At 42.2% G+C, this 25,777-nt stretch overlaps 1 protein-coding gene across 1 annotated transcript; it reads left to right on the top strand.

The window, feature by feature from the left end:
- The first annotated feature begins 2,344 nt into the window (after positions 1-2,344).
- On the top strand, positions 2,345-25,772 carry LOC136774027 (BMP and activin membrane-bound inhibitor homolog). Its single transcript, XM_066728061.1, has 3 exons — positions 2,345-3,061; positions 23,029-23,301; positions 23,752-25,772. The coding sequence occupies exons 1-3, from the start codon at positions 2,932-2,934 to the stop codon at positions 24,006-24,008; spliced, it is 660 nt and encodes a 219-aa protein (XP_066584158.1). The 5' UTR covers positions 2,345-2,931; the 3' UTR covers positions 24,009-25,772.
- The last annotated feature ends 5 nt before the right edge of the window (positions 25,773-25,777 follow it).

Raw genomic sequence — 25,777 nt, 5'->3', positions numbered from 1 at the left:
CTTGTCCAACTAGTTACAGATTGCTCCCTTCGTCTTCCCCTTCTTTTTACATTTCCTCTTTTTTCCCCTCCAACTTCACCGGACCGTCACAAAAGCGACATTATACGAGAGTCCTTATTCCCCTTAATATTCTTTTTTTATTTTTATGCATATAACTTCACTCTTTCGTTCTTAGTGGTCGACCTCGTTTCATTTCCTCATGTTTCGCGCGTCTCATTATTATTATTAATTGACTCGAAGCGTCCGGCTGTAGTTGTAGTTGTCTGTTAAAAACTGTCAACCACCGATGACGCGTGTAATATTATTTTCAAAAAGCTCTTAGAAGGTAGCACACTTGCCGATTTTTCGCACTTTTCCATGAGGTAGGATGAATCTTGGATGAGCTTAATTAATTCTTCGTTTTCAGTAGTCAGTGTTGTTTGCTCATGTTTTGCGGGTCTCATTATTATTATTAATTAACTCGAAGCAACTGACTATAACTGGTCTTCTGTTATTAGGTCAGGAAAACTGTCAGTCATCGGTGAAGTGTGTAATATTATTTTCCAAAAGCTGTAATAACAGGTGATACTTGTCGATTTCTCGCTCTATTGAGTGAAGTCAGTTAAGAAATCGAATCCATCATGGAGGGAATTAATTAATTTTTCACTTTCAGTAATGAACTTTATTTAACCAGCGCTTTACAAGTATCATTATAATTATTAATGGAGTTGATTTTATGTTAAAAACTGTCAGCCCTACCAATGTGATGCATGTAGTGTTATGCCATTAAAACCTTAATAGCAGGTACATACAGCTGGTTAATCTTACTTTTGATTTTGGAATGGAGAATTGTGCCTAATTTGATGTAGAGACAAATAACGATATTAACAGTAATGTTTTTATATATTATATTAAATAAAGGAAGCAAAGACATATGGGAAGTTACTGTTAACCAAACGAGGATTTTTTGATTCGCTGTGACGCGAATGGATTTAGATTATGTCATTCACTTGCCAATTATATCGATATATGACGAGGATAATTGAAATATCATAGTTTGTTACACGATAATTTCGTTAGGTGGCGCCACGAGTAATTAAAGATGTCTCCTAATAAATATATTTGCAAGAAAAGAAAAATCGAAAAAAAATGAAAGAGCTGCATTCTTATTTGGCTAAAGTCACTTTTAATAACGCCAGACGTTCCGGCATATGTGGTGTGCGACGACGCGGTAGCGGGGAAGTGGGTGGGGGACCGGTCTTTGTCCAGGTGCTGAAGAGAAGCACTCAACGATCGTGAGACTACAGAAATCATCCGCCAACCCCCTCCCGTTACGAGCCAGACTATCGGAAATATCAACATGCTAACGCTACAAAATTACGTGTCATTCTCCCCTTTAACCGCCCCATATGCCTGCTTTACGGAACAAGAATATCTTATGACTATATACAGTATACTTCGGCTCCTCCACTTCAACCGTCCTCACTAACGACCATCCAAATATTTCAACCAATTTCTTAAAAACATGTGTCGCCCTTTCGTACGAGTCGCTTAATTAATTATGCGAAACGAACGACTCACTGAAAATCAATTTGTAAACGACTTTAGTAGTTAAATTTGGCGCATTGGTCAATTTTGAATTGACAAATAATGTATAACCATTCCCGAGGAGTGTTACGGGTCACTGATCAGGCTCAGACAGGGGTGGAGAGGGGCAGGTGTCCATATAGACAGGTGGCTATGGTTAAAACAAGAGGAAGCATAAGCGGAAATGTGTGAGTCCCGCATGTTTCCAGAAAAAATAGTCGGCTATAAGCACGCGCGCGCGCGTAAACTCAATCACGCTTATAGTATACGTCATACGATATATACATGTATGCTTATACAGTGGCTGGTAATAGCGAAAAGCCTAACCGATCAACGGCAAACTCTCTCCCACTCTTTCGTTGACCACGTGTTCTTTCACAGACAGTCTCGCACTCAAACGTACACAACTAAAAGCTGGCGTCTCTGCGCCTCAGGCGCCACCAACCCTCCCCCCTCTAGTCGCCAGACCCCTACTCCAATCAGCGCCTCACCGACACGAGGAAAAGCAGCGCTGTACACTTTCATACGTTAACCTCCTTCTGCAATTCATTTTCATAAAACCAGTAATAATATAAATTTCGATTAAAATTGTGATTCTACTCCAGTAGATTATTTTTTGATCTTGCAAAGGATATGTTTGATTTGGTGGTTGAATAGTAGTTGGATTCATTTTTGGAAAGAAAGTCTAAAGTAACGGCATGAATGGTTGTAGTTTACTGTACAATTGGCTGGCAGTGCGTGCCACACAGATGGCGTTTCACCTACACAAAGCAATAGTAGGCTCGTTTAAAAAGTATCTGGCGAATGTTTCACGATGTGTGTGTAAGTAAGAGCTTCTAGTTGTATATGTATGCGAGGCAGCCGGCTGTGTGCTGTTACTGCTGTTTAGATTTCAAGTCGCCGGAACGAACCGACGACGGTCGAGTCCGTCGGGGAGCCGCCTGAACGCCTGCCTGAAGTAGCCGAACCGAACGAAGCTGAAGCAAGGCGATCTCAAACGAAGTCAGTCGGCGACCGACCAGCGTCAAGTTTGGACGTTCTCTTCGCTTTCTTCTCCGGTTCTCATTCTACACCCGTTCTATCATTCCTCCATCAACCAAGACTTACCAGCAACCCCTTCGGCACACCCTCGTGATATGTCACGCGAGCGAACGATCGAAAGGTCGTCGGACCGTTGTTGACGGGCGTGCAAACCTGGAATGGCAACCACCGATTACCTCCGAAAACTTTAAAGGAAGGACAGTTTTAGGGAAGAATTTACACGCAGAATTTGGAAAGCGAGGAACAACTCTGTTAAACCGGATGGCTGGCGATTGTTGACGCTTTACTCTTGCAAGCGTATGTTTTTGGTGGAAGTGGGACGAGATGTCGCGGGACATTTTAATTTTCGCGACGTTAACGTGTTTGACGATCGTGAACGGGGCGTCGATAAATCTGGACTCGACCGACTATGAAGTGCTGGCTGACAACGAGGGAAAGTCGTCGGATGATAACGGTAATTTAAAAGCTGACCAAGCATGCTAATAATGTTATTTTCTATACAAGCAAAAGGACAAATAATAATGTAGCTCGTTTGAGGTTATGCCAATAGAGTCTAAGAAAAACACCGTTATCGCCAGAATGCTCCGGACAAAACTATCGCGTATCTCTTTCTCAATGTCCTATTGTTCGTATAACACGATGAAATATTATCATTTCAATCATGCAATGTCATTTTTCGTCAAAGACTGTTACGCTTTCACTCGAGCGATTTGCCGAATATCTATACCCATACAGCACACTTGACTAAAAGTTGTCTTATAAACATTTTTTAATCATCCAATTGATTAAAAAACACATAAATGATGTTCTTAAGGTATTTGGTTCTTTATGGGTAAATATTTGCAAAAACATTCGAAGATTTGAAAAACGCGCGTATTGGAGATCTATACGTTTTGCATTGTTTACGTTTGGAGAAAGAAGTCTGAAATTTGACGATGCACTTTGGTTTACCAGTAGATGAGTAGAGTTTCATTCTTAACTCTGGTCACATTAGATATATTGAAATGACTGAAATAAAGGCAAGTAATAACGTTAAAAACAGTTTGATAAGGGAAAAAAGTATTTCGTTATAAGTACATATATTAAAATTATAAAGACAAATTAAGCTTTCTTAGAATTCGTATAAAAGAGGACGATGTCATTGATAAAGGAGTCGAGAAGACAAACCTAGTGCAGGCTTTCCTTTATGGAAGGATATTTTTGCTTCGCGATGGTTTAAGTATTGTGGCGGTTGACGATATAAAAGTCGTGAAAAAACCAACCATCTAAATTAAGAGCGCTAAGTAATCCCGTCGCCAAAACATATACTATATTAATTGTCCCCAGTCTTTGTGCACGCTTCATCAGGCCGTAATTCGCGGGGGCGCCTAAAAATAGAGTTCGATCGTAAAAACAAAACATTTCGGCGAAACTTGAGGGTTTGCCAGCTTAAAACGGGGGGACTGTTTGGAAACGAGTTGGCCATATTTGCCTGAAAAAGGGGCAAGACAGTTGTTTTTCTCGAGCACGTAAACTGTCCTGATAGCAGCGGCAAGAGAAATTCAACGGTGTCGTACGTATAACTGTGAATTGTATACGAATTGACAGGCTTATCGCTGAAACGCGAAGATTCGAAGAAACTTGCACACATCTGTGAACGATTGGACAATTTATGCACGCACTGGCGCCAGTTTCGCTCGAGTGGATTTTTAGCAAAGAGGCATTCTAACCTCGGAAGCCACTTTAATGACGAGAAGTTGGGTCACATCTGCAAACAATTTTGTGATTGGTGCGAGGATCGATCGATTTACTCGAGACAGTGGCGCCAATTGCAACACTGCTACACCGGAGCGAAGACGGGCAATAACAAATATTTTACTGATACAGTTGGCACACTTCACTAGACAAGCAGAATGAACCAACCATGGCATAACGCTCTTGAGCGAAGCGCGGGATAACCTCACCGGCTGTTACCACCTCTCGTCACCATTTATTTTCGCACTTCCGCAAACACGCTAAGCACACACTCGCACACCCCAAATCTCCCATTCAGTCCATTCATTCCGCTCACTTGGCGGACCACGCCACAATCTTATCTCGGCAATAACATTACAAAAATTTGTGATAAAGCGAAGACGTATACTGGCGCCGTTTTTCTAAATTCCAATAGGGGTTTTGGACCCAGCTAAGACTTTTATAGGGAGGGGGGAGGGACAAGAGTGGATAATAAATATTGAAATTTTCCAGTTGGAGATAGCGAGTTTGGAGAGACGATAAAATAGGCGCTGGCGGGCGCCAGCTAGCGCAACTTTGCACACACCGACTTGTATAACACTGTGGATATACATATATATTTATTGTACACACCTCCTCGAGTCTCTGTGTGAGACGTACATCGGATGTGGCGGCGCGCTTATAAGCAATGAACATATATTATACATGTGTGCTCGCGTTCGCACGCTATGCCACGTCTGCCCCCCCCCCCCCCCCCCTCTATCAGTGTGCGTGTGTATATAGTCTACCTCTTAACTACCACTTACAAATGTTTACCACCACTCCAGACGAGTCTCAGCCTTGCTTCGGAGTCTGCGATCGATGTAAAAAAGTAACATTTGTTTGTTGCCTTATTTATAATTTTCATTTGCATATTTACTTTACAATACGTGTTTAACGATACTCGTAGCGCGTGAATCACTCTATTTCCTTCCTATCGGAATCCCAGTTGCGTTCCTGTCTTTATGTAGCCTACGTTCTCAGTATGTACAAATTTCGCATTTCTAGAATTTTCGGGCTGGCCTTATTAAATGACAAAACTTATCGTACATGCATGTGCCCAAATAATTGCTTTCCCTGGATTAGAAAAGAACCTCATCGGATCTGTTCGCAGAGCCATTAATCCTCTTAGGAGTAAAACATTAAATAATTCTAAGAATTTCAGTCGCTTTGCTCCCGAACGCAGGCTTCATGAGTTTATTTATGAATTTCGCGCATACCACAAGTGTCGTTGATGCCTAAGGCTTTATTTGTGTTATTCGATCCATACGTTGTATCGTTGATTTGGCTCGCGCAAGAGCGTGTATCGGTACTTTTCACTAATATATTTATGAAGTTGTCAGTGTAGCGAAATTTATATGAATATAAATATGGTAAAACGAAGTCATAAGCGTCCTACATTTATTCATCGGCGCATTCTGGATCGCGTGGAAAATTGCTAGCCGTTGCTATGCTTTTGTGAATAAAGAGAGAGAAGGACTAATCTAAATGCGTCCGACGAATCCACTCGTTTATCTGTCGACGCGCCGATCGCCTTATCTCTTTCGGAGAACGTTCAGGCAACTGGCATTTTTATGGATAATTTATGCGGATCAAAAGGTTTTCCGCGGATCGCGCACGATTATTGAAATTATTAATAGCGTATCTAGACCAGCTGATCGTATTTTTCTGTCATCTTCCACTTGTCAAATTGTGTACAGTGAGCCACTGGAAGAAGAAACTCGGTCAGAGAGCCGAACACAATCTACGAAATTGTCTCTCTTGGCGAATGGGGATTCCCCTTGATCCATCCACCTCGCTGGCATCGAGGAACGCATTGTGGTAAAAGTGGAACAATGAGAACTGGTCTGCGCCCATGCAAAACTACCATTTATCGCTGTATCAGCCACTGACTTATAATGTTCAACTGTAATTACCTTCTCCATCGTGAAAGTTTTAACTTCCGGTTTACGGTTTCTTTTCTGGCGAATCGAGTGTTTAACGATTGGCGTAAAATCGATGTTCGTCGCTCGAAGAGGGCGCTGTGTGTGTCTATCTTTCTTAGGTTAGAAACAGAACACTCTGTGCGAGAGAGTAATGGCGGCTATGGTTGACGAGTGCTGAACACGAGCCGACGCAGCTCAGCTGGTGTTATTATGGTCGCACTCATACAAAAGCATCGCCATTCCCGTTCCTATTGCCACCGACCAACGCACACGTGCAATCTTCATTACTGGCGTCTCACGAGCGCCCCAACACACTTCACCGTGTATATATACTGTAAGACACGAACACATGGACACTCGGTGGCGCCTGTCGGCCACACAAATGTGCATGCGTGCGTGACGCTTTTCTACCTCACCTCCTTCCTTCCTCTCTCTCTCTCTCTCTCTCTCTCTCTCTCTCTCTCTCTCTCTTCCTCTCCTTTTACGCTCGTTCAGCACACACGTAAATAGCTATTTACAGAGAGTTCAACCAAATAATTATTACCCTGAAGATAGCCGCTACCCCCCTCGATCACATAGCCAAAATAGAAATAAGGATGGAAACTCGCGACAGCACCATCTATTGTACCCTCGCAAAACCTGTAATACGACATGGTGGAAATGAAAATTAATGGCTTGAGAAACGAAATCTGTTTCGCCACTATCCAATTGGCACAACGCATTTCTTGTTTTGACAGGTGCAATTTGATATGTCACATGCGCGGGCCAAAGGCTTTCATTAAACCGTGTGACTTTTTTCCTCCTCTCACTCCGCCGTCTATTTTTACCGGAAAATCACGATTTTCTTTGCAGCCCGGCGAGACCGAGGCTGCGAAAATCAAACTCGATCGGGCAAATATTTGAGCATCGAATCATCTCGCGCTTGGAATTCTAGCAAATATTGATTCAAGCTGAAGTACACACTATAATTAAACATCGTTAATTCCAACGTACACTATATATACATTGCACAGCGACACTTGTTGGCGCGCGCAATCGTCAGGCCGACGCCGCCCGCTAATCGTTGCTAATTAAGCAAGCTGTAATTAAACATGCGTGCAAATCAAACCGAAACGAGCTACCGGTGATTAAAAGCGTGGGAGAAAATAGAGTTATTTTTTGTTTAGACGCGTGTCAGGGGACGACTTTCCTTAATTCGCACGCTCGGAAGCGGTGCATACCCACGCGAGTCACCTACTCGCGCTAAAATTCCATTGGTACTGTACCGTACCGTCCGGTTCTCGCAGTTCTTTATAAATAGATTCGTGTCGCAACTGCTCCACGCGAAATTTCCTGCTAAGTGCAAACCAAACCCATTCCCCTTGCCCCCCCCCCCTCCCCCACTCCCCCTATTGGCGCGAGCAGTTGGGAGTCTCGATGAAAACAACCAATTTTCCAAGAGAAGCGCCCTTCTTTTGTTTTGCTTGTTTTCGTCGAAGCTGGTGTTTACACGAGAGCGCTGCGTCCGCTGTGTGCTCGCTGGAAATAAACGGCGCGCGCACTCAGCCGAGAAAACACGTGATTCGCGAGGAGCGAGCTGCAGCGAGTTTTAGAAAGGGATAGTTGGTTCGTTGAGAGAATCTATCCTGGATAATTACATAATGCACTAGCCCTTGCAGTTGCAAAAGGAACGCCAAGAATTACGTGGTTTTTTTAATCGGCAGGCGCCAGAACATAACGATCTCGTGCCGTAGGAGCGCGAGCGATTGGCCAACGCGACCGTCATAAATCCTCGAAGCATGAAACAGTGGAATCGCAGTCTGCTAAATGTCGGAGGGGCAAGTGGAATATACGCGCACAACTTTCGCTTCGAGCGTACACCTAAGCTTTTCACCTTTTCCAGTCTCTTCGGGCTGTGTAAGCTTTCGATAACGAGTTTTCACTTTTATCTCGCTCTTGTCAATTAAGTCCGTAACCCTATCGGTACACGTTATCCCACCTTGGACTCAATCCTGTCCCGATTCAAGTACCGATTATTCCGAGGCCGAGGAATGCAAATGGTCAAAAGACACGCTGAATATTAACCAATTAACACGCTGGTTAATATTTTTCGCTCGTTCGATCGTAAAATCTCGGGATAAATTGGCGAGTTTTGCGGTGGTTGAGCCGAGTCGAATTTCTCTCCATTGTGTTTCACGATGATTCCGTTCGATGAAACGACACTCGCTGACGAGAATGGGGGAAAAATCCTCGTGTGTGTTTTTCTGTATACTTGCATGCACGACGGACAAATAATATAACTCGACTGTTTTGAAGGCGCCTCCCGTCGCGTTTCGCTAGTTGTCATTCCGCCTGTACAACTCTTGGCCGATCCACCACTAACAGGTATACGCGCTCACGCACGTTCCTTAACCTCTATCGAGGTCCCCGTCGATGCATATCTTCCTCATGAAACTATTTAAAACCTCGCGACATTAAACCAATTGTCATATATACCTCGCATTCCACACGCTCTTCTCTGAATACGTTTAAAATTCAAAATTGCAACTTAGACAACTGCTATGACGCTCTATTACGTCATACCTAGACATATACATATTTATCGTTGTTAAGTTGAAAGAAAAACTTCGGAAGTCGTTTGTCCGAGTGTGTGGAAGGACACTACGCAGGCTCTCGTCATTTTACTCGACTCGATTATCTTGAAAAATGAACGAAAAGTCTCTTATCCCTCCAGTGTGTCATAAAATTACCAGATTTTTCTTCGGACTAGCGCCATTTTTTGTAATTCGCATATTTCCCGTTGTGGCGCTGCAGTGTCTGTAGCTGGAGGGAGGGAGTGTCGGGACGCCGCGCGATTGAATTTGATACGAATGGACTTCCGGCTGTTCCAGATCAATTAGCTCGATTTCAAGCTTCCTGATAGGGTAAAGCCGGCTTTTTTTCCCACGTAGAACGCCTCGGGAGTCATTCGGTGCGATCAGACGCGTGTCTGAACCTGCTGAGACTTTGCAAAAAGTCTCCGGGAATTCAATGTCTCGTTCTTCAAAGTTCCACGCGAAAGAAGACTTCTTTCGTTAGGCAAAAAAAACTCGAAAAAAATCCCGAAAGCGTTAATTTCATTTAGATTTGGAACTTTTATAGATGGCGCTTCTGTGGTAAAACTGAGACGATGCGTAGAGAATCGCTGGACTGTACAGTCTGGTGGTAGATTCAATTGCAATTGTATCGGAATACGAGACCTCCCAGGTTGTCAGTGTATATCTGTCTCGGTATTCGATACACGTTAATCGGCTTAATGGAGCTAACAGTACAAACGACTCGCCAACAGTAATACTCATTAGTCAAGGCTCGAAACTTTCTTTCCATTTGCCTATTTTCCAATACCCTCTTACACATATGCATAACACGCGTCGCTGTTTATTTTCCCCTTTCTTCTCGCCTGTTTCGTCACGTTCCTCAACCCTTCGCGCAATCATCAACCTTATCTACAAGAGAATTCCAATAGTGATAAGCCATTTTAATTAGAGTAACAATTTATCGATAGATTTTCGGATGACTAAGCGATTCCTGTTTACTACGTAAAACGAGTTGTGCCGAAAATGAGTAATTCCCTGGAAAACAGTGGAAAATTACTAAACGCGACCGAGAAGAAGAGGGGGGGGGGGGGAGGGGGGTAACAAAGCTTGCCGAGGCTCGCACTTCTCTGACTCATATCGAGCTTGTTAAAAAGCTTTCAAGATAGCGCATTAGCATTCTTTAAACGATCCTATGCAAATAAGAAAAACAGCTTATCTCCTAAAAGGAAAAGAAAAATTATATTTAGCGAGGATCTTGGAATTAATTTGAGATAGGGTTCCGTTTAAATTGGTAAACTGGTCATTGATAAGATCCAGTTGGACAGTTGAGAGTTTATTGGAGTACTGGCAGATATGGTTAATGTCTTGCGGGGAATGTTGAAGTTTCGAGACGTGAATCATCGTTAACGAGCTGGGAGAAGGAAACTAGAGGAAACGATATGGCGGAGGATCGTGGACCGTGTAGCTGAGAAGAGCGCCAGGGTGGGGATGAAGAGGTACACAAGTAGAAATAGAAGTAAAAGTAGAAATGGAAGGAGATGAACGGCAGCTCGTTGATTCGAATGCAACGCGTTTCAAGTGGCACGCGGCCATTCACGTCGCGTACCGACCATCCTCGCATTTGCATACTTCTCACACACGCACGCGTTTTCTCTTCCTTCAACCCCCCCCCCCCCCCCAACTCACTCTTCTTCTCTTACACCACACACCGTCTCACGATGGAAGCTCCTTACCAAACCTGACCTACCACTTTAACAATATTGCATCGCAAACTTACATATCCCTTTAAATAACAAACTTCCATCATTTTCTATTAACGCAACTATTAGTTTCAACAGGAATAATAATCCTTCGTTTGTTGCAACGCGCTATATTGCACACACGCGAGACGATTCAGCTGCGCCGCGGATGTTTTTATGCGGGAATTTTTATGTTTACGTCTCTGGCCCACACCTGTCGCGAAGCTTCACCTGCGATATTAAAACTACGTGGCGAAGAACTGTCGCGATGCACATTGAGTTTTGTTCTCTCGGAGTTGTCCAGGTTTTTAGTAAATAATGTACGTGACGAATGGGAGAATAAAGACGTTAATTAAAAATAATAAAACGCTGTTTCGGACTGGAATAATTAAGGCTCGTCCCGTGTCAGGCTTAATAGGCTCCGGTGGTCCTGGCTTATAAATATTTCATTAGGACGGTTGCACGTACGCGCGCGCACTCTTGTAATTACTCTCGGGTCAGAGAATCGAGAAAGGCTATTTTTTTCTATATACATCTCCACGAGAACAATGTATTTGTTGAGTGAATTGCGAGTCACATTGCACTAGCGATAAAGACACAATGGATCCAGGCAATTTTCTCTATACAAAAGCGTCTATATATATATAGAAAATATCCTGCCAGTACATATCTTAGGCATTAGCGAAATTAATTAAAGCTAATATGTAAATTGTTGCGGTGAAGCAGACACCGCAGTTCGCAATTTAATTAATGCCGTGGCGCAAATACAGTGGCTTTAATTAAAAAATCCTGGGAAAAGCTCGTTTTCCTGGGAAATTATTTATTCTCTACGGTTTTATGGTTTATCCTTTCCAATGGAAAGGACATCAGAAGGTGTATCGTATATCCATACAATTGCGCCGCTGGGCTATTTAATAGCAATGATTTCCAGCTGATTTATCCCGAGATAATTTGCGCGGTTTGCCTCAAGTCTACTCGACGGGAAGAAAGGCTTCAGTACTTTATCGTTGATCTTTTTCCAACGCGTTTCATTGGTCAGCCACGCGCACGGCAAATTGCCACGGCATGCGCCGGCTACTAACTCGACCCACTGTAATATGCAACAATAACGTCAATCGACGGATTGCCCAATTTTCCATTATTAATTCTGGCATTGTACGCGCTGCGCCATATTCTGGTCGACTTAAAGTCGGCGTGTTCCTTACACGCAATTTGACAATAATTGCGCGGCAGCCTCGAGTCTACTCGATAGGAAAAAACGTTACGATTCTTTATCGTTGATCTCTTTCTTTCCTCCAGTACGTTTCATTGGCGGCCAGCCTTGCGCTGAACAAATTCCCACGGTAAGTGCCAGTTTTACTTAACATAATATGCAATAACGCCAATCGATGGATTGCGCAATTTTTCATTCAGGTGTCGAACGATCATTATCGTTTTACAGTCGAAATTTTTGCCCTTGCTAATGATAATAATAGTGCTGTAACCTCGAGTCTACTCGACAGCAAAAATGTTTCAGCTTGTTACAATGATTGTCGCCTTAAAGTCGACACTTTAAACTGCTCACAGCCACGCGCTAAACAAATTACCACGGCAAGTGCCAGTTCGACTTAACATACGCAATAATGCCAATCGACGGATTGGCCAATTATTCATTATTAATTCTGGCCATGTACACACTGTGCGATCACTGTCGTCTTAAAGTCGGAATTGTCGTTACTGGCAGCCACGCGCTAAAGAGATTACAACGACAATTGCCAGTTTAACTCAACAACGCTATAATACTCATCAACGAATTGGTCAATTATTCGCTATTAATTCTGTCGCTAAGTGCATTGTGCGATTATTGTCGCTTTAAAGTCAAAGCTCCCAAAAATAGGATTTGTTTGTAAAAAGAAGACGACAAGTACAGAGATAACCTAGAAAAAAAAGCATTATTAAATCATATTCTTTAGAAAGTATCGAAGAGTACTAATGTAATTCTTTTATTTAAATTTGTCACCTTAAAGTCGATATCTTTACTCTCTTAATTATAATTATTCTACGGTTCCTAGAGTAATGTTTATAAAGAAACGTTTCAATTTTTTGTCGTTGATCTTTCTCCAATGCGTCTCATTGGTCAATCGAGCGCTGAGGAAATTGCCAACATTACCGACTTAGAGTCGAAAATTTTTTACCACTTGCAATAATTGCGCGGCTGATTTTCTCAAGTTTTCGCTGGAACGTGAGTGGCTCTTTGGTATAGAGGAGAATGGCGGCAGTGTTATTGGTGGCATTTAAGTCCGAGGCAGACGAGCGAGACTGGATTGGCTCGCTATTGAGACGGTTGAGCAAGGAGACGTTACGCAATAGGCTAACGAGGATATATCGTGGCATACATGGTGCCTCTTGCCTGTCTCGACTGGATACGTTTGAAGCTTTTTTCTTTCGAGGCCGGCAGTAACACGCAGAGTACCTGCATACTTAACGAACCGCATTTCTTCGAAACGAGCGGAATCCTCGCTCGGCAAGGGCTAACTCACTGCTACTTCCCTACCAGTAGTTCTCTCCAACTCGTCCGATTTCTCTCTCCACAGTTACACTTTTAATACTTCCACATCCTAACTCATTCACCGCGAAAAATTCCTAACCTCATTTGCGTCCATCAACCAACACAAACTCATATTATTCATATTTTGAGTCTCAATTGTTTGTTTATACGCCGATGATCAATCATTCGTTGAAAGGCGCGAACAGAATCGCAAAGTTGCAAGGTAGCGTGGAATAATGCTCCTCGCTGGCTTTGTTCGTTGTTTACACTCTCACGAGGGGCCTCTTTACGGACTGTGCAAATACTCGCGGGCGATTGTGCGTCCGGATACTCGACAAGCCGATACCGCGACCGAGCGAGTAATAGCGCAATAAATCTTCCTCGACAGATTTTCTCCGGTAGTCTTTAGAAAGAGTGGAAAGACCGATAAAACTCTGAGTTTCTCAATTTTTCTACTCCTGCCATCTGCATTTTTTGAAAATAATCACGAGAGATTCGCGAGGAGATTGATCTGCCATCTGTTAGTAATTTTAAAGTACCATTACGCCAACGGCCACAGTACAGTAACTGGAGTATAAAACTAGACCTACTAGACGCTCTTTCAACGCTCCAGTGATCGTAATTTATAATTCATTGATCTATTTCCATTCTCAATACTTCCCTATTCGGCTGATATATAAATGTATATATATATATAAACTTGTATCAAAGCGGAAGTATCCTGTGCAGTTAACACTGAAAACTCGTTCGTTCGTTACTATTGAACAAACTATCTCCCATAGTTCGGATAAATCACGGCATTTGCGTGCAATTATAGACCCATAGAGCATGAAGTAACTTAAAGACATCTTCTAGGTGTCTTTTAGTCAATTGGATGACTAAAAGATGTCTATAGGACAACTTTTAGTCAAGTGTAATATATGGGGAGAGTACGATTAAATCCGTGTTGATAAACAGTGCATTGGCGTAGGATTGAAAAACCTGTCACTGGTGTGGATAGAGAGTCAACTCTTGGTATTTTCATGGATGAAAATTTGTAGGGAAGAGTTTTCGGCTAATTTCACGGAACAAAGGGAGCGCACGAAGGCGGTATTTGCGTTGGGACCTGTAACTATCTCAAGCGGCCACCCGGCCATTAGGGGAGGGGGTGGATGAACACGCGGGGTGGCAATTAGCAAGAACAATAGGGACCGGAGAGGCCGTTCTTTGCGTTCTTTCTGGGAAGTAGGTGGGCTCGGAGCCGGTAGGGCCTCCAGGTATATATTATATAGCAAAACCCAACTCGGCCCAATACGCTATGAGGGACCCGCGTAAATATACAGGGTGTACGAATATTAACCTATTCCTCCTATAAATTTACGCGCATTCGCCAATCTCCCGCCGCCAATTTTATTCATCAAACTATATATTTAACTTACAAAAATAATCTTTTCCCTTTTTTCCCTCTCACTTTCAACTTAAAATTCCAATTTTTTATTATCCATTTTAACGAGCGAGGAGCGTCGAGCCGGGGTTTTCTGACATTCGCTGATTTCCCGGCAGGTTCGCCTCGGCCTGTTTTCGGGATTCCGACCTTGCGTTTCCATGGGTCGAGCGAGCAACCGGTGATTAGCCCTACTTAACTAGACTACGACGCGGCCATCGTCGAGTAAAAGGCATCCTCATCAATTATATGCAATTGCCAAATTGCTCCAAATTACACGCGTGCTCGCTTCCCTCTTATGATAATTCCTCCTATCCTCCCTATTCTCCCCCCACTTTCCCTCGCCTCTCCGCGCTTCTTCTTTCTGCCCATTAAACGAATTCCGCGGCGCCAACCTATAACGTACCGCTGCGTGTAATTTTCGAGAGATGAAGAGCTTTGCGAAATTGCAACAAAATTTTCGCTACCCTTTTTTTCCATAAAAATTAAACGGTTCTTTGTTAATAGTGTTGGTGAGCGACAGTAAAGGTGCAGGTTTATATAGAAGAAAATTAGCACTTGAAAAGCATACGGTAGCTTAATCCAGATTAAGCTGTATATCCATATCGAATGGGTAGAACAACATTCGGTGAGTCAGTCACCTTTTCCAGTCACGCTTATAAGTCACTGTCAGTGCCAGGCTTGGCCTGGCAGGTCAGTTAGGCCAAACGAGGGAGAGCTCGGTGAGTTCTGTGAGTGGGGAAGGGGGGGGGGGAGCCAACTACCCGAACCAGTGCCCACCATCAGCTTTCCTACACTATATTATATTATGTTACATACCTTCCTCTACCGTCGGAGTCTCCTTCCAGCGTTCTAAAACAATACCTGTCCATTCTCCCTTACCTGAACCGTCAGACCCCGAGAGTGATTGTCGCTTATCTCTACTCAACGATCTGCAAACTGGAACCAATCGCGTAGTATTTAAAATTCTTCTTGATAATATTCGACGACCAAAGCGGATAATTGATTGTTTTTCTATTTATTTGGGCGTCCAGGTGACACCAGCGTAATTCATAAAATTATACAATTTTAAGAGGACGTCAAAGGACTTGTATATATTCAACTTGCGCTGCGTTTGAAGATAAATACAAAATGGATTATTTAAATATTTTTAGTGATTAGCAACGAGGAAAGTCGATAATTAGTGATTTCTAGTGTTATGGGGGTTATTAGGTAGTAAAAGTGGAATGTACCGAATTTTAAGATGATTTAGAAGCAATTATTCGACTCGTGTCACTTGGAATGCATAATAAAACGAATGTTTCGAAGTCTCATTGGAGTATTTTAAAACAATACCTGTTCATTCTCCCTTACCTGGAACGTCAGACTTCGAGAGTGATTGTCATTTATCTCTACTTGAAAATCTGCAGGTTGGAACTAATCGTAAAATCCGAAAATCCCACGTGTTAAACGTCGAAAAAACGGATAATGGATCGTTTCTACTTAGCACTTTATGGGTAACTTTTTTGAGTACAGTTTTGGACATTGAATCATTTTTTCTAGCTACACGGTAGTATATAAATTTGGCTTAGAAAGTACAGAGCAAAATTAACTGAAATATAAAAAAATTAATTTTGCACAAGTTATATATTGAATAACTTTTTCAAGTACTTAGGCGAATACAGGTGATAAAAATGAAATATACAAAGTTTTGATGGGATGTCGAAGCAGATATTTGACTGGTGTCACGTGGGGCGCATAATGAAACGAATGCCCCGGAGGAACTCGTTTTGCGGAGGAGTGGGGGGTAGAAATTTTATCGAGGGCCCAGCCAAAGTTAAAAAGGAGAAAGGGACGAAAAACGGGCCCATTATGCGGACCCGCACTTGTCGTCGGACCCTTCTGTTCTCCCGGCCCATTCTCATCGTTCCTCTTCCTTTACACACACAGACACACACATACACACACACATAGAACACTTACAATCACGTAGAAGGCTCAAGTGCACTTCTGCACAGTGTCTCCGTAGTTTCTTTTGTTTTAGCTCGCATTGAACGGTTCTTGAGTGCTTTCGTGGCCATAAAATGCTACTTTACATCGAAGCTCCTTCTGGACAGCCTTGCAGTACGGAATAAGAGCCCAGCAATTTATCGTTTAATTCCTTCCAAGGCAAAGCTCCACTCTTAACGAATTCCTTGTAAAATTTTTAATGAGCCTATACTCCGCCATGAAAATGAAGAATTGCAGATATTTCCTCGTTCTTAGGTGAATAAATTGATGCTTTTTTCTTCCTCGTGCAGTTTTTAACGAGGATGTCGTGTACGGAGCTGATGGAGGATTGGCGGATTTTAACGTGGTCGTCGTCGTTCGTTAAGGATTTTATATCGCGAGAAGGTAAATGATTCAAACTGGGCCGAGAGAGAGGAGGTCGTCGTTGGTTTGGCAGAAAAATTCACGTGGATCTCCTTCTCGTGTATCTCTGTGGGGGGTCCTGGCAGGGTTCTAGCAAGATATCCCCCCCCCCCCCCCCCCTCCTGAAGTATTATCCACGGGAGACCGAGATTATTAAGGCATGCTGTGGCTGCGCAGGTTATCCCGAAAGACAAAGGAATCCCTGGACACCCACGGGACGACATCCTCAACCAGCCAGCGGAAGAGGCTCGTCCAAACACTCGAAATCCACTTGGAAATTCCAACTGTTTGACTTGCACTTTTCTCGGAAACATTTAGGATGTCCTGTAACACGTGTCGACCTTCGCGATACTAGAAGAATCCTCCTACTCGAGTACGAAAATAATTACGTAATTATAGATATTCATCATCAGTTTTTTTCTCTTCGTTATTTAAAGCTTATTTCTCTCGAACAGGCGTGGTGAAGAGTCGAGAAGAATTCAGAGTTGGTTTCTTTTCTATTAGCGTTACGTAATTCGCTTGGACCGCATCGATGTATGTATATATACATATATATATATATATATATATATATATATATATATATATATATTAGTATCGAACGCGCGCGCTTCTCAACGAGAGTTCGTCGACGTCCGAATTTGCGCGAAGGTATTAAAAGCAGCTCGTCGTCGAAAGGTACTCGAAAGTTTCTCACGAATCTCTCCGGGAACTCTGCCCGGGGCCTCGTGGCGTCCTTTTTCAACCACTGCTTCATTATCCCCCCTCTCCTTCTTTTTTCAACGTCCCGGAGAGGTCCCGTCGGTCTGGAAATCCTTTCGGCAGCGCCGATGAGCCAGCTACTTTTTTTTCTCCCATACCTCCAAGAGAGCTCGGTACCAACAGGTGTCCCGTGTCCCATTCACCAGTGCAATCTACTCCCTGATCGTACATACTATATCTGTATTGGTTGAGCCACTTAAGACGTTTCAGAGTTACAACCGAAAAATTCATTTATTTGCGTAACGTTGCGCAAATATACTCCTCTTTCCACGCGACATTTCTTCACAATTCTAATAGAAAAGGATTTATAATATAACGATTCGACGAATATAGTTGTAAAAATTCTTTCATTGGACCAATCCATAACTCGATAATAAAATAAAATTTATATGCAATCATTATAGTCGTAAGAAACGACGATAAGTTTTTCTGTAGGAAGATTAATTTGTAGAATGCGATCCGAATAATCGGCGTCTTTGATGATTTTAATTGCAAGCCGAATAATTTTCAAAGAAAAGTTAGTCATCGAGTTTCGATATACAAATAAAAAAAATATATATATATAGTTTATGGTTTCTATAGAAGAGTTTCAATTCCGTCGGATTTGTCTCGCGCGAGTTATTGAATTAATAATTTAAGGGGGCAGAGGGTGGAGTTATTCTGGGTCGTTCAGGGGGATGGCAGCTGAGAAAAATAAGAGGAGTAGCACTCGTTAGTTTGAGCGATGCTCGCCTGGCGCCATTGCGCAACAGGCTCTTTTCGATATAAGTATTCTTGGATCAGAACGCACGAGAGATAGAGAGAGAGAGAGAGAGAGAGAGAGATGGCAAAATGAAAGACAGAACACGAAGACGAGAGTGGCTCATTAGTTTTATCATACTCGACATTCGTGCACCGCCTAGCTATATACCTAATGCGTCATGCTAGCTGTCACCCTAAACAACGTTTCCTCGCAATTATCGTCTTCTACACTTTTCACGTTTCTACTCTATTCTTTTTGGCAACGAAACACGAGCCACTCCCCCCTCCCCTCGTCTTCTTCTTATTCTATTACTCTCTCGACGCTTCCACCGAAAAGGTTAACGCTCGAAGGTCGTCGTTCTTGTAACATTGAAAGTACAAACAATTTTTTGTTCAACCACTGCTTCTAGCAATTCATGAATGATTTTTAGTAATTGAAATTTCAACCTTCTACAACACTAGAGGAATTCCTAACAGCAGCTTTGCTTTTATAATGAACCTACGTCACACGACTTTATACGGAGAGCAGAGGTCGTGCGCGTATTAAGTGATTTCTTGCTTTGCATTGGATTATCATCGTGTCACAGATTAATTAAGCAAAATTGCCTCGTGAATTCGATAAATATCATCCCAGTAGACAAGCGTTCAATCCATTTCAACGTCAAATCTACTTCTATTTATATAAGGCAGCTTCGTATTTCTGCATCCAGGAATTCGTGTCGCAATAAATTATCAATCATGTTCAGTTCGCGTATACTGCCTCATGCTCAACTTCCTCCTTTGGATTTTTAGCAGAACTCTTGCAGGAGGAATTCCGCGCTAAGATTAACTCGGATTAACTCGTTCTCCTAGCTGAAGCACTCGATCTAATATTTACAGTTTTTCTGATTTTCCTTTTTTCATACATTATCAGTTATATATTGTCTTAGTTGATAGACTTTATTATACACTGGACTGATAATTTTTTACTATTTTCTTGCAATACATCATCAATCGTATATTTATTTATCCGAGAGATTTTTCGCTGCATAAATTATCAGTTATGTTCAGTTCACATATACCAAGGAACTTTTTACGATTTTTAACAAATCTCTTACATGAGGAATTCACGCTAAGATTAACTATAGTTCTTCTAACGAAAAAGAGATTTTACTATCGAATAATGTAATTTATTATAAATCAATCAATTTCACTAAGTGCCTCAGGATGGACTCCCTCTCCTCGAGCTTCTGCACGAAACTCTGTAAGGAATTTAGTGAGAAGATTAACTTGTTCCCCCAAGCCACACAGAGACTTTGAATAAGGATCAACGTTGAAAACCATTTCTGGATTTCTATTTCTCAAGGTCAAAAATTGTCGCTTATTGCTTCGATTATTTTCTGTGGTTAGAAAATCTTCCAAGGACCTGTCCGAGTCTTTGGTAGAGCATTCTCATGGAATTCTGGGTTGGACCTTCGTATAGGCTCGTATCTCTCTTTGTGGTATGCGCGGTTCGATATTGGAACATGGCCGTCATCGTTCGGCTAAATAATGACTCGCCGACTAAACGTTGAAACGACGAAAAGACGACTATCGTTCAATGAGATCCTTCCTCAAGCTTCAACCGAGCTTTATCCTAATTTTTCCAAGAATCTAATCGCTCCGATAATTGAAAAATTTAAATTAAGCGTCCAATTGAGGTATTACGAAGACAAAAAAAATTCCCAGAAAAATGAGAGAAAGAATGGAGTATGTGGCAATTAAAGTCTCTTAAAACTATGAAAGGCCCTAATTAATTGCAATAAAGGCAGGAATAAAGCGGTTAATCAAAGGATATCGCTGAATGATGCAGATGATCAAGGATGAGACGGTGCTTACTTATAATGAGTGCTTATACTGTATAGGGAAGGAGGAATGAAAATAGTAAAAAATTGATTTGGCAAGGCAGGGCAAAAAACGGACAGGCCCGAAACGCTTGACGAAAGTCCCTACCATGTGTTTTGCGATCGTAAAACTGTCCAATCTGTCGTGGGGTATATCGAAAAATACTCGAGACTACTCCCTTTCTTTCTTCCAGGCTCCTTGCCTTTGCGACACAGATACTTTCCGCTGCTTTTAATTAAAACCTACCATCCCCACTCCTCTCCCTAATGACTCCAATATGCTCCTGAAAAAACGTCAATTTTCATAAACGAATTCCAAAGCGAGTTGAATCGAACCTTATCAAATACCTCCATTATTCACGATTTTCTTATTCGGCCATCTTAATTTAATTACCCTCGCGATTCACGAAATTTATATATAGCTTTATCTCTTTCCGAAATTTATGAAATATCGAATACGCACGGGTGCGTAAAGGGAGTCCGTGAATTCTTACCTGAGAGCTCTAAGAAGAACGGGATACTCTGTCCCGTTCTAATTGTCCACATTCCGCTGAGTATTTGGAAAGCCTGTCCTCCCCCTGCCCCCCATTCCCTTTAAATGAATCAGAAATTTACGATCCATTCGGTCAGTAATTTGAAAGCCACAATCCGCAGGGTTTACATCCCGTAATCACCGTCGGCTCGCTCTTCTCCGCGAGATAGATCAAACAGGAAGAACGCTGAAACGTATTATTGACCCATTTTGGCCGCTTCTCCCCGGTACATTTTTCGTGTTTTATCGAATAATTACCGAGAGAGATATTAGTCGTTCGAGCGAATGGGAAAAAAGTAGGAGAGAAAATTTTCTGAAGAAAAAAAAGATAAGTTTAGAGAGGCGGGGGTTGCGCAGGCTGCGCCGCTGCTTAAAATAAAGAAGGGGAAAAAGGGGGGGAAGAAGCAGCGGGAGGTCGAGGGCTTCGGTCTCGGAGCAGTCGAACTGCGGAGAGTCGGAGTCGTCGGAGATACCAGCCGACAAGCCCGGGGCCCCCCGAGACCGAAAACAAACAGACTGCACCGCGGGGCCGTTCGTTATGCGTCCATGGCATATTAATTATTTTCCGACAACCGGCCCCCTCGCGTCTCTTTTTCTCCTTCTTTCGTCTTCCCCCTTCCCCTCCGAATCCCCCCTCTTTCCGCCCAGCGTCGCGCGCGACCCACTCTCCATACCAGAATATACCCATCCTCGATATTCACTTTGCAAAAACTCAATCGCCGCACGAAACTGACGCAGCACCAACGGTTCTCCAAAAGTTCATCCGCTTATTTACAAATATTCATGCGGAATTATTTCATTGGCACCGGGGGTCTGTATTCGTAGAAGAATGCGACTACCGGAGTTGTGCAAATAAACGCAGCAGGTTTTTGGCCGAGTTGATCCGCGCCATGTTGCTTTTTGTGCCCTCTGCACTAATGAGCGCCGCGCGAAATAAACAAAGAGAAGTAAAGAGAGGAGAAGAGCGGCTCGCGGTGACTAACCATCCTTGCCGCTTATTTATTATGATAATGCGTAGCCATCTTTATCCCAACCATTACCCCTTTTTCCTCAAGCTCCCCTATACATATGCGTTTCTTCTGACCTCTCGCTAATAAGCACGGCCTACGGTAATTTACCAACATCATCCTTTCCCCGACTCCATATACTTTAAAATCATCAAGAAAGTTACTCTACTAGCTTGCATCACTTCGAATGGAGTCTCTGAATTTCTTTCAATAATTTGACAAATTTCGTACAAGAATTCGGTCGGATGCTGAGTAATCTTTGGAAGGTATTATTATTTTTTGTTGTCTCGATAGAGCGCGCGCGCGCGCACGTGTATGTGTGTGCGTGTTCGGAGGATAGGAGAACGGGGTCTCGGTGGATTCTCATCCCTCTCACTCATTAAATCCGTTCCTCATCGTACCCCGCCCCTTGTGCATTGCTTCTCCCTGTAGCGGCATCAGTGGAGCAGGGGAGACAGGAGGCAGAGGCAAAGATAGAGAGAGAGAGAGAGAGAGGGAGAGATAGCAGTAGACTTGAGACTGCCAAGAGTGGCAGGGGAGGGGGGGACAGGCCGGCAGCCCAACTCCCGACTCATCGGGGAATGAAAAACGCTAAAACAGTCGAGTCACAAAAGAAAGATTAAACCGGAGTATAGGAAGAAGGAGAAGGCATGCGGCAGAGGCCTCGTGCATTTGTGTGCGTTCCTCCGCGTCTTTCTTCCGTGTGTGCTGATTCCTACCCAATTTCTCTACCAGTTTGTTTGCTGAACTAGATATACCTTTATATCGTTCTCTCTATACGTATAGACGAAGAGATTCTCGTGACCCCCCCCAAGGCTATTGTCCCTTTCATCCGCTGCTACTGGTTGCTCATTGTATACGTTTATCCGCGCGCAAGACTCTTGCATGTTTTACGCTAAGATTGTATGTTGGTTTCTCGTGATCTCAGCCAACAGTCTTGCTTCTTACCAGCTCTCACGAATGGGTACTCTATCGTCGATAGAACGCGAAGCGATGAGACTGAGGAGAAAAACTCAGTACGGATGAATAAGCAAATTTTATTTAATGGATCCCTCTCTGGTAGGGATGGGTATTAATTAAATCTGTGGTGAACTGCTCGATCACAATCCAATGTAGCTTGGAACGTTTCATAAATCTGTTTACTGAATTTTTTCTCCACGTAAGCTTGTGTAATTTATCGAATATTAATTTTTTTTTTTTCACAGGTTCTTTGAGTGGAAAGGAAGTTAGGTGCTACTGCAATCAGCAAGAATGCGTTTCTCAGGGTTACATGTGCAGGGGTAGGGGATGTTTCACGGAGTTGCCCTCCAACACTCATCCCTCCCTACTACGACCAGAACACAGTGCCTATAGCGGATGCTTGGAAGAAAGTTTCAAGGACCGACAATGTCCCACGGGCTTCCTATGCTGCGAGCAGGATCTCTGCAACCACGTTGATAGTCCTGCTTTGAGAAACAGGCTCAACAAGACTCTCCAAGGTCGGTGTGATGATCCTTATTATTTTCTCTCGTTATTATAACAGAAAAAGATTAACGGCCGTGACTGTTTTGTGGCTGGAGAAAATGAGTATATATTGTTTTTAGCAAAATTTCTCATTCCAACTACTTTTATTTTGACTCATCGTCTTATTTAATTTTATTGTTTTGAACGGTCGAAGTTTTATCACGTGTAACCGTTTATCGTTTGACTTTCTCCTCTATCTCTCTTTGCTCGAATGATCATATTATTTAAGCGCAGCTTAGCATTTCGTAGGAAGCGAGTAGATTTTCATAACACAAAGAAACAGAGCGATGGTTCTTCGAATCTTTTTATATCAGAGTTGATTCTTCGTAAAAGATTACCCGTGTTAATCAGAGTTCGTCGTAAAAGGAGGATAAATGTTTCAAATAGCTCTGATCATTATTAATATGAGGATTTTATTTTTTCAGTGTTGATAGGAGATCAAAGAGCATATTTGGGCCCAGTGCAGCCACCGAACCATGGAGGGAATCAGCCAAACGATGGATGGTTCAGGACAGCTACAATAGCTGTGCCGATTTGTGGTCTGATCGTCCTACTGGTTCTAGCAAGTTTGGCGATTCGTCTGCTGCAACCGGTGCCTTCACAGGTGGATAAGCTTGGATCCCATAGGATGTCCGATAATGGACCACCTCTCTTGGCACCGCCAAAACTGCCTCTCGTTTAACGAGAATCAAAACAATTTCAACAAAATCCCCAAGTGCCTCGGATCTTCGTTAAACGAATTTAGAATTCAATGATATTTCCACTCCGTAGAAACCAAAAAAGAAATGGAAATTTTAATGGAACGGCATGGGATTATTTTAATGCTAACTTGGGCCTATATTCATAAACAGGCAATGATTGCCGAGTTTTATTATGAATATGGACTTAGTGAACTAATTAGCTTGTAACTGATTAAGACTATGTAGCGAGCTAGCGAGCTGTTTGGCTCCACAGGCTGTGATTCTTGCGAAAAAAGCAACTATTGTAAATTATATAGTAATTCGCTGGTGAATTTTCCGTTCAAGAACTAAAGAATCTCATTTTGGGATCTTTTATGACGACAGAGTTACCTGGAGGTGCTGAGAGAAGAAATGAAGATTTCAAGCTAGCCAGTGATCGAGCAAATAAATATGTGATAGTTTTTCTAATTTAACAAATAATTTATTTGGAAGTTGCATAGCGACGATGCAAAAGTTTCCTAAACCGAAAACCACGAAAATTCCATTAACGTTTATTTGCTCAATCGGTGATCGACACATTCTCAGCCTGGGTACTAGCGTTATACAGAATACTATCTTTATTCTTTAATTATTGTAAATAGACTTATGTATTTCCATCGTATTATATATAGTATATATATATACCATGTTAAATTTTTAGCGCTGTGCGAATTTTTATACTGCCTGCTGGTGCGAAATTTCAAGCGGTCAAGTCGAATATACCGTACAAATTTGTGCCTTCAACACTCATTGTTGCAAAGGATTATTGCTATTAGGTGGCCATGAAACTATATGATAATTTTGATAAATGTATGTTGTTCGTGGCTCCAGCTGAATGTTGAAAATGCTATTCGAGATTTGTAAAAGAAATTGATCGGGTGAATTTGATTAGTTTGCTTGCTTCACCGATTCATTTTTGCAAGACTCGCATAACGCGTAAACCGCTGTGTATTTCTCGCACACCTCTAATCGTATTCCATGATAATGTATTGTGATAATATGTTATAAAATAATTAATAGATAAAGCCGAGTGTGTATCTCACGCATTAATTTCAAATTTCGGTGAAATTGAAAATATATGGCAACAGTTTTTTCAGTATTCGCAAAAATTTTTATTGTTTACTCCTTGGCTCAGCAATTACATACACATACCAAGTCCGCAATTATTCACATAGAAATGGTACGTCGTTATCTCATAAAATAATTCCATTAATCAGGTTGACATATTCTCCACACTTTTTTTATCCTTTTCTCTCCCTGACACTGTTCTTACTTCAGTACATTGAATTTGCGATCATAAAATGCTAATAATATAATTGTTTTGGCATCACAGTTTAAAAATCGTACAACTTTCTAGTCTGCACTCGTTCCTTGCATCTGATTTATACACTACACCTCATTCTAGGAAATTACTTTATAAAAATACTGCTCAAGGTGTGAATTTCTTTCGTTTAATCCGATTCATCCCCCAAAGATCAAGCTCGGTTGATAGAAATTAAGCAAATTTTGATCAATGCACTTTACCTCCCAAGTATTATACTCAATAGACCAGCGCTAAAGCTCACATTTGAAACCGATATTAAATAAACGCACACATAATCCATCAATTAGAGTAATTGTACGCTTACTAATCGTCAACGCTGAATAATAAAACTTGTTTGGTTGATATCTCTGATACTCTTGGAGGACAGTGTGAGATTTGATCATTTCAGTCGACCGCCACAACCCGCGT

This window comes from Prorops nasuta, unplaced genomic scaffold (genome assembly GCF_024137725.1).
Source record: "Prorops nasuta isolate Cenicafe-Biocafe unplaced genomic scaffold, Cenicafe_Pnas_1.2 PNAS00006, whole genome shotgun sequence".
NCBI lineage: Eukaryota > Metazoa > Arthropoda > Insecta > Hymenoptera > Bethylidae > Prorops > Prorops nasuta.
The sequence above is the reverse complement of the archived record's forward strand: the minus strand, read 5'-3'. Positions and strand labels throughout refer to the sequence as shown.

Coding starts and splice junctions, on each gene's coding strand:
- LOC136774027 (XM_066728061.1), top strand. CDS start 2,932: ATGTCGCGGGACATTTTAATTTTCGCGACGTTAACGTGTTTGACGATC. Junction 3,062..23,028: donor AAAGTCGTCGGATGATAACG/GTAATTTAAAAG, acceptor TTTTTTTCACAG/GTTCTTTGAGTGGAAAGGAA. Junction 23,302..23,751: donor GCTCAACAAGACTCTCCAAG/GTCGGTGTGATG, acceptor TTATTTTTTCAG/TGTTGATAGGAGATCAAAGA.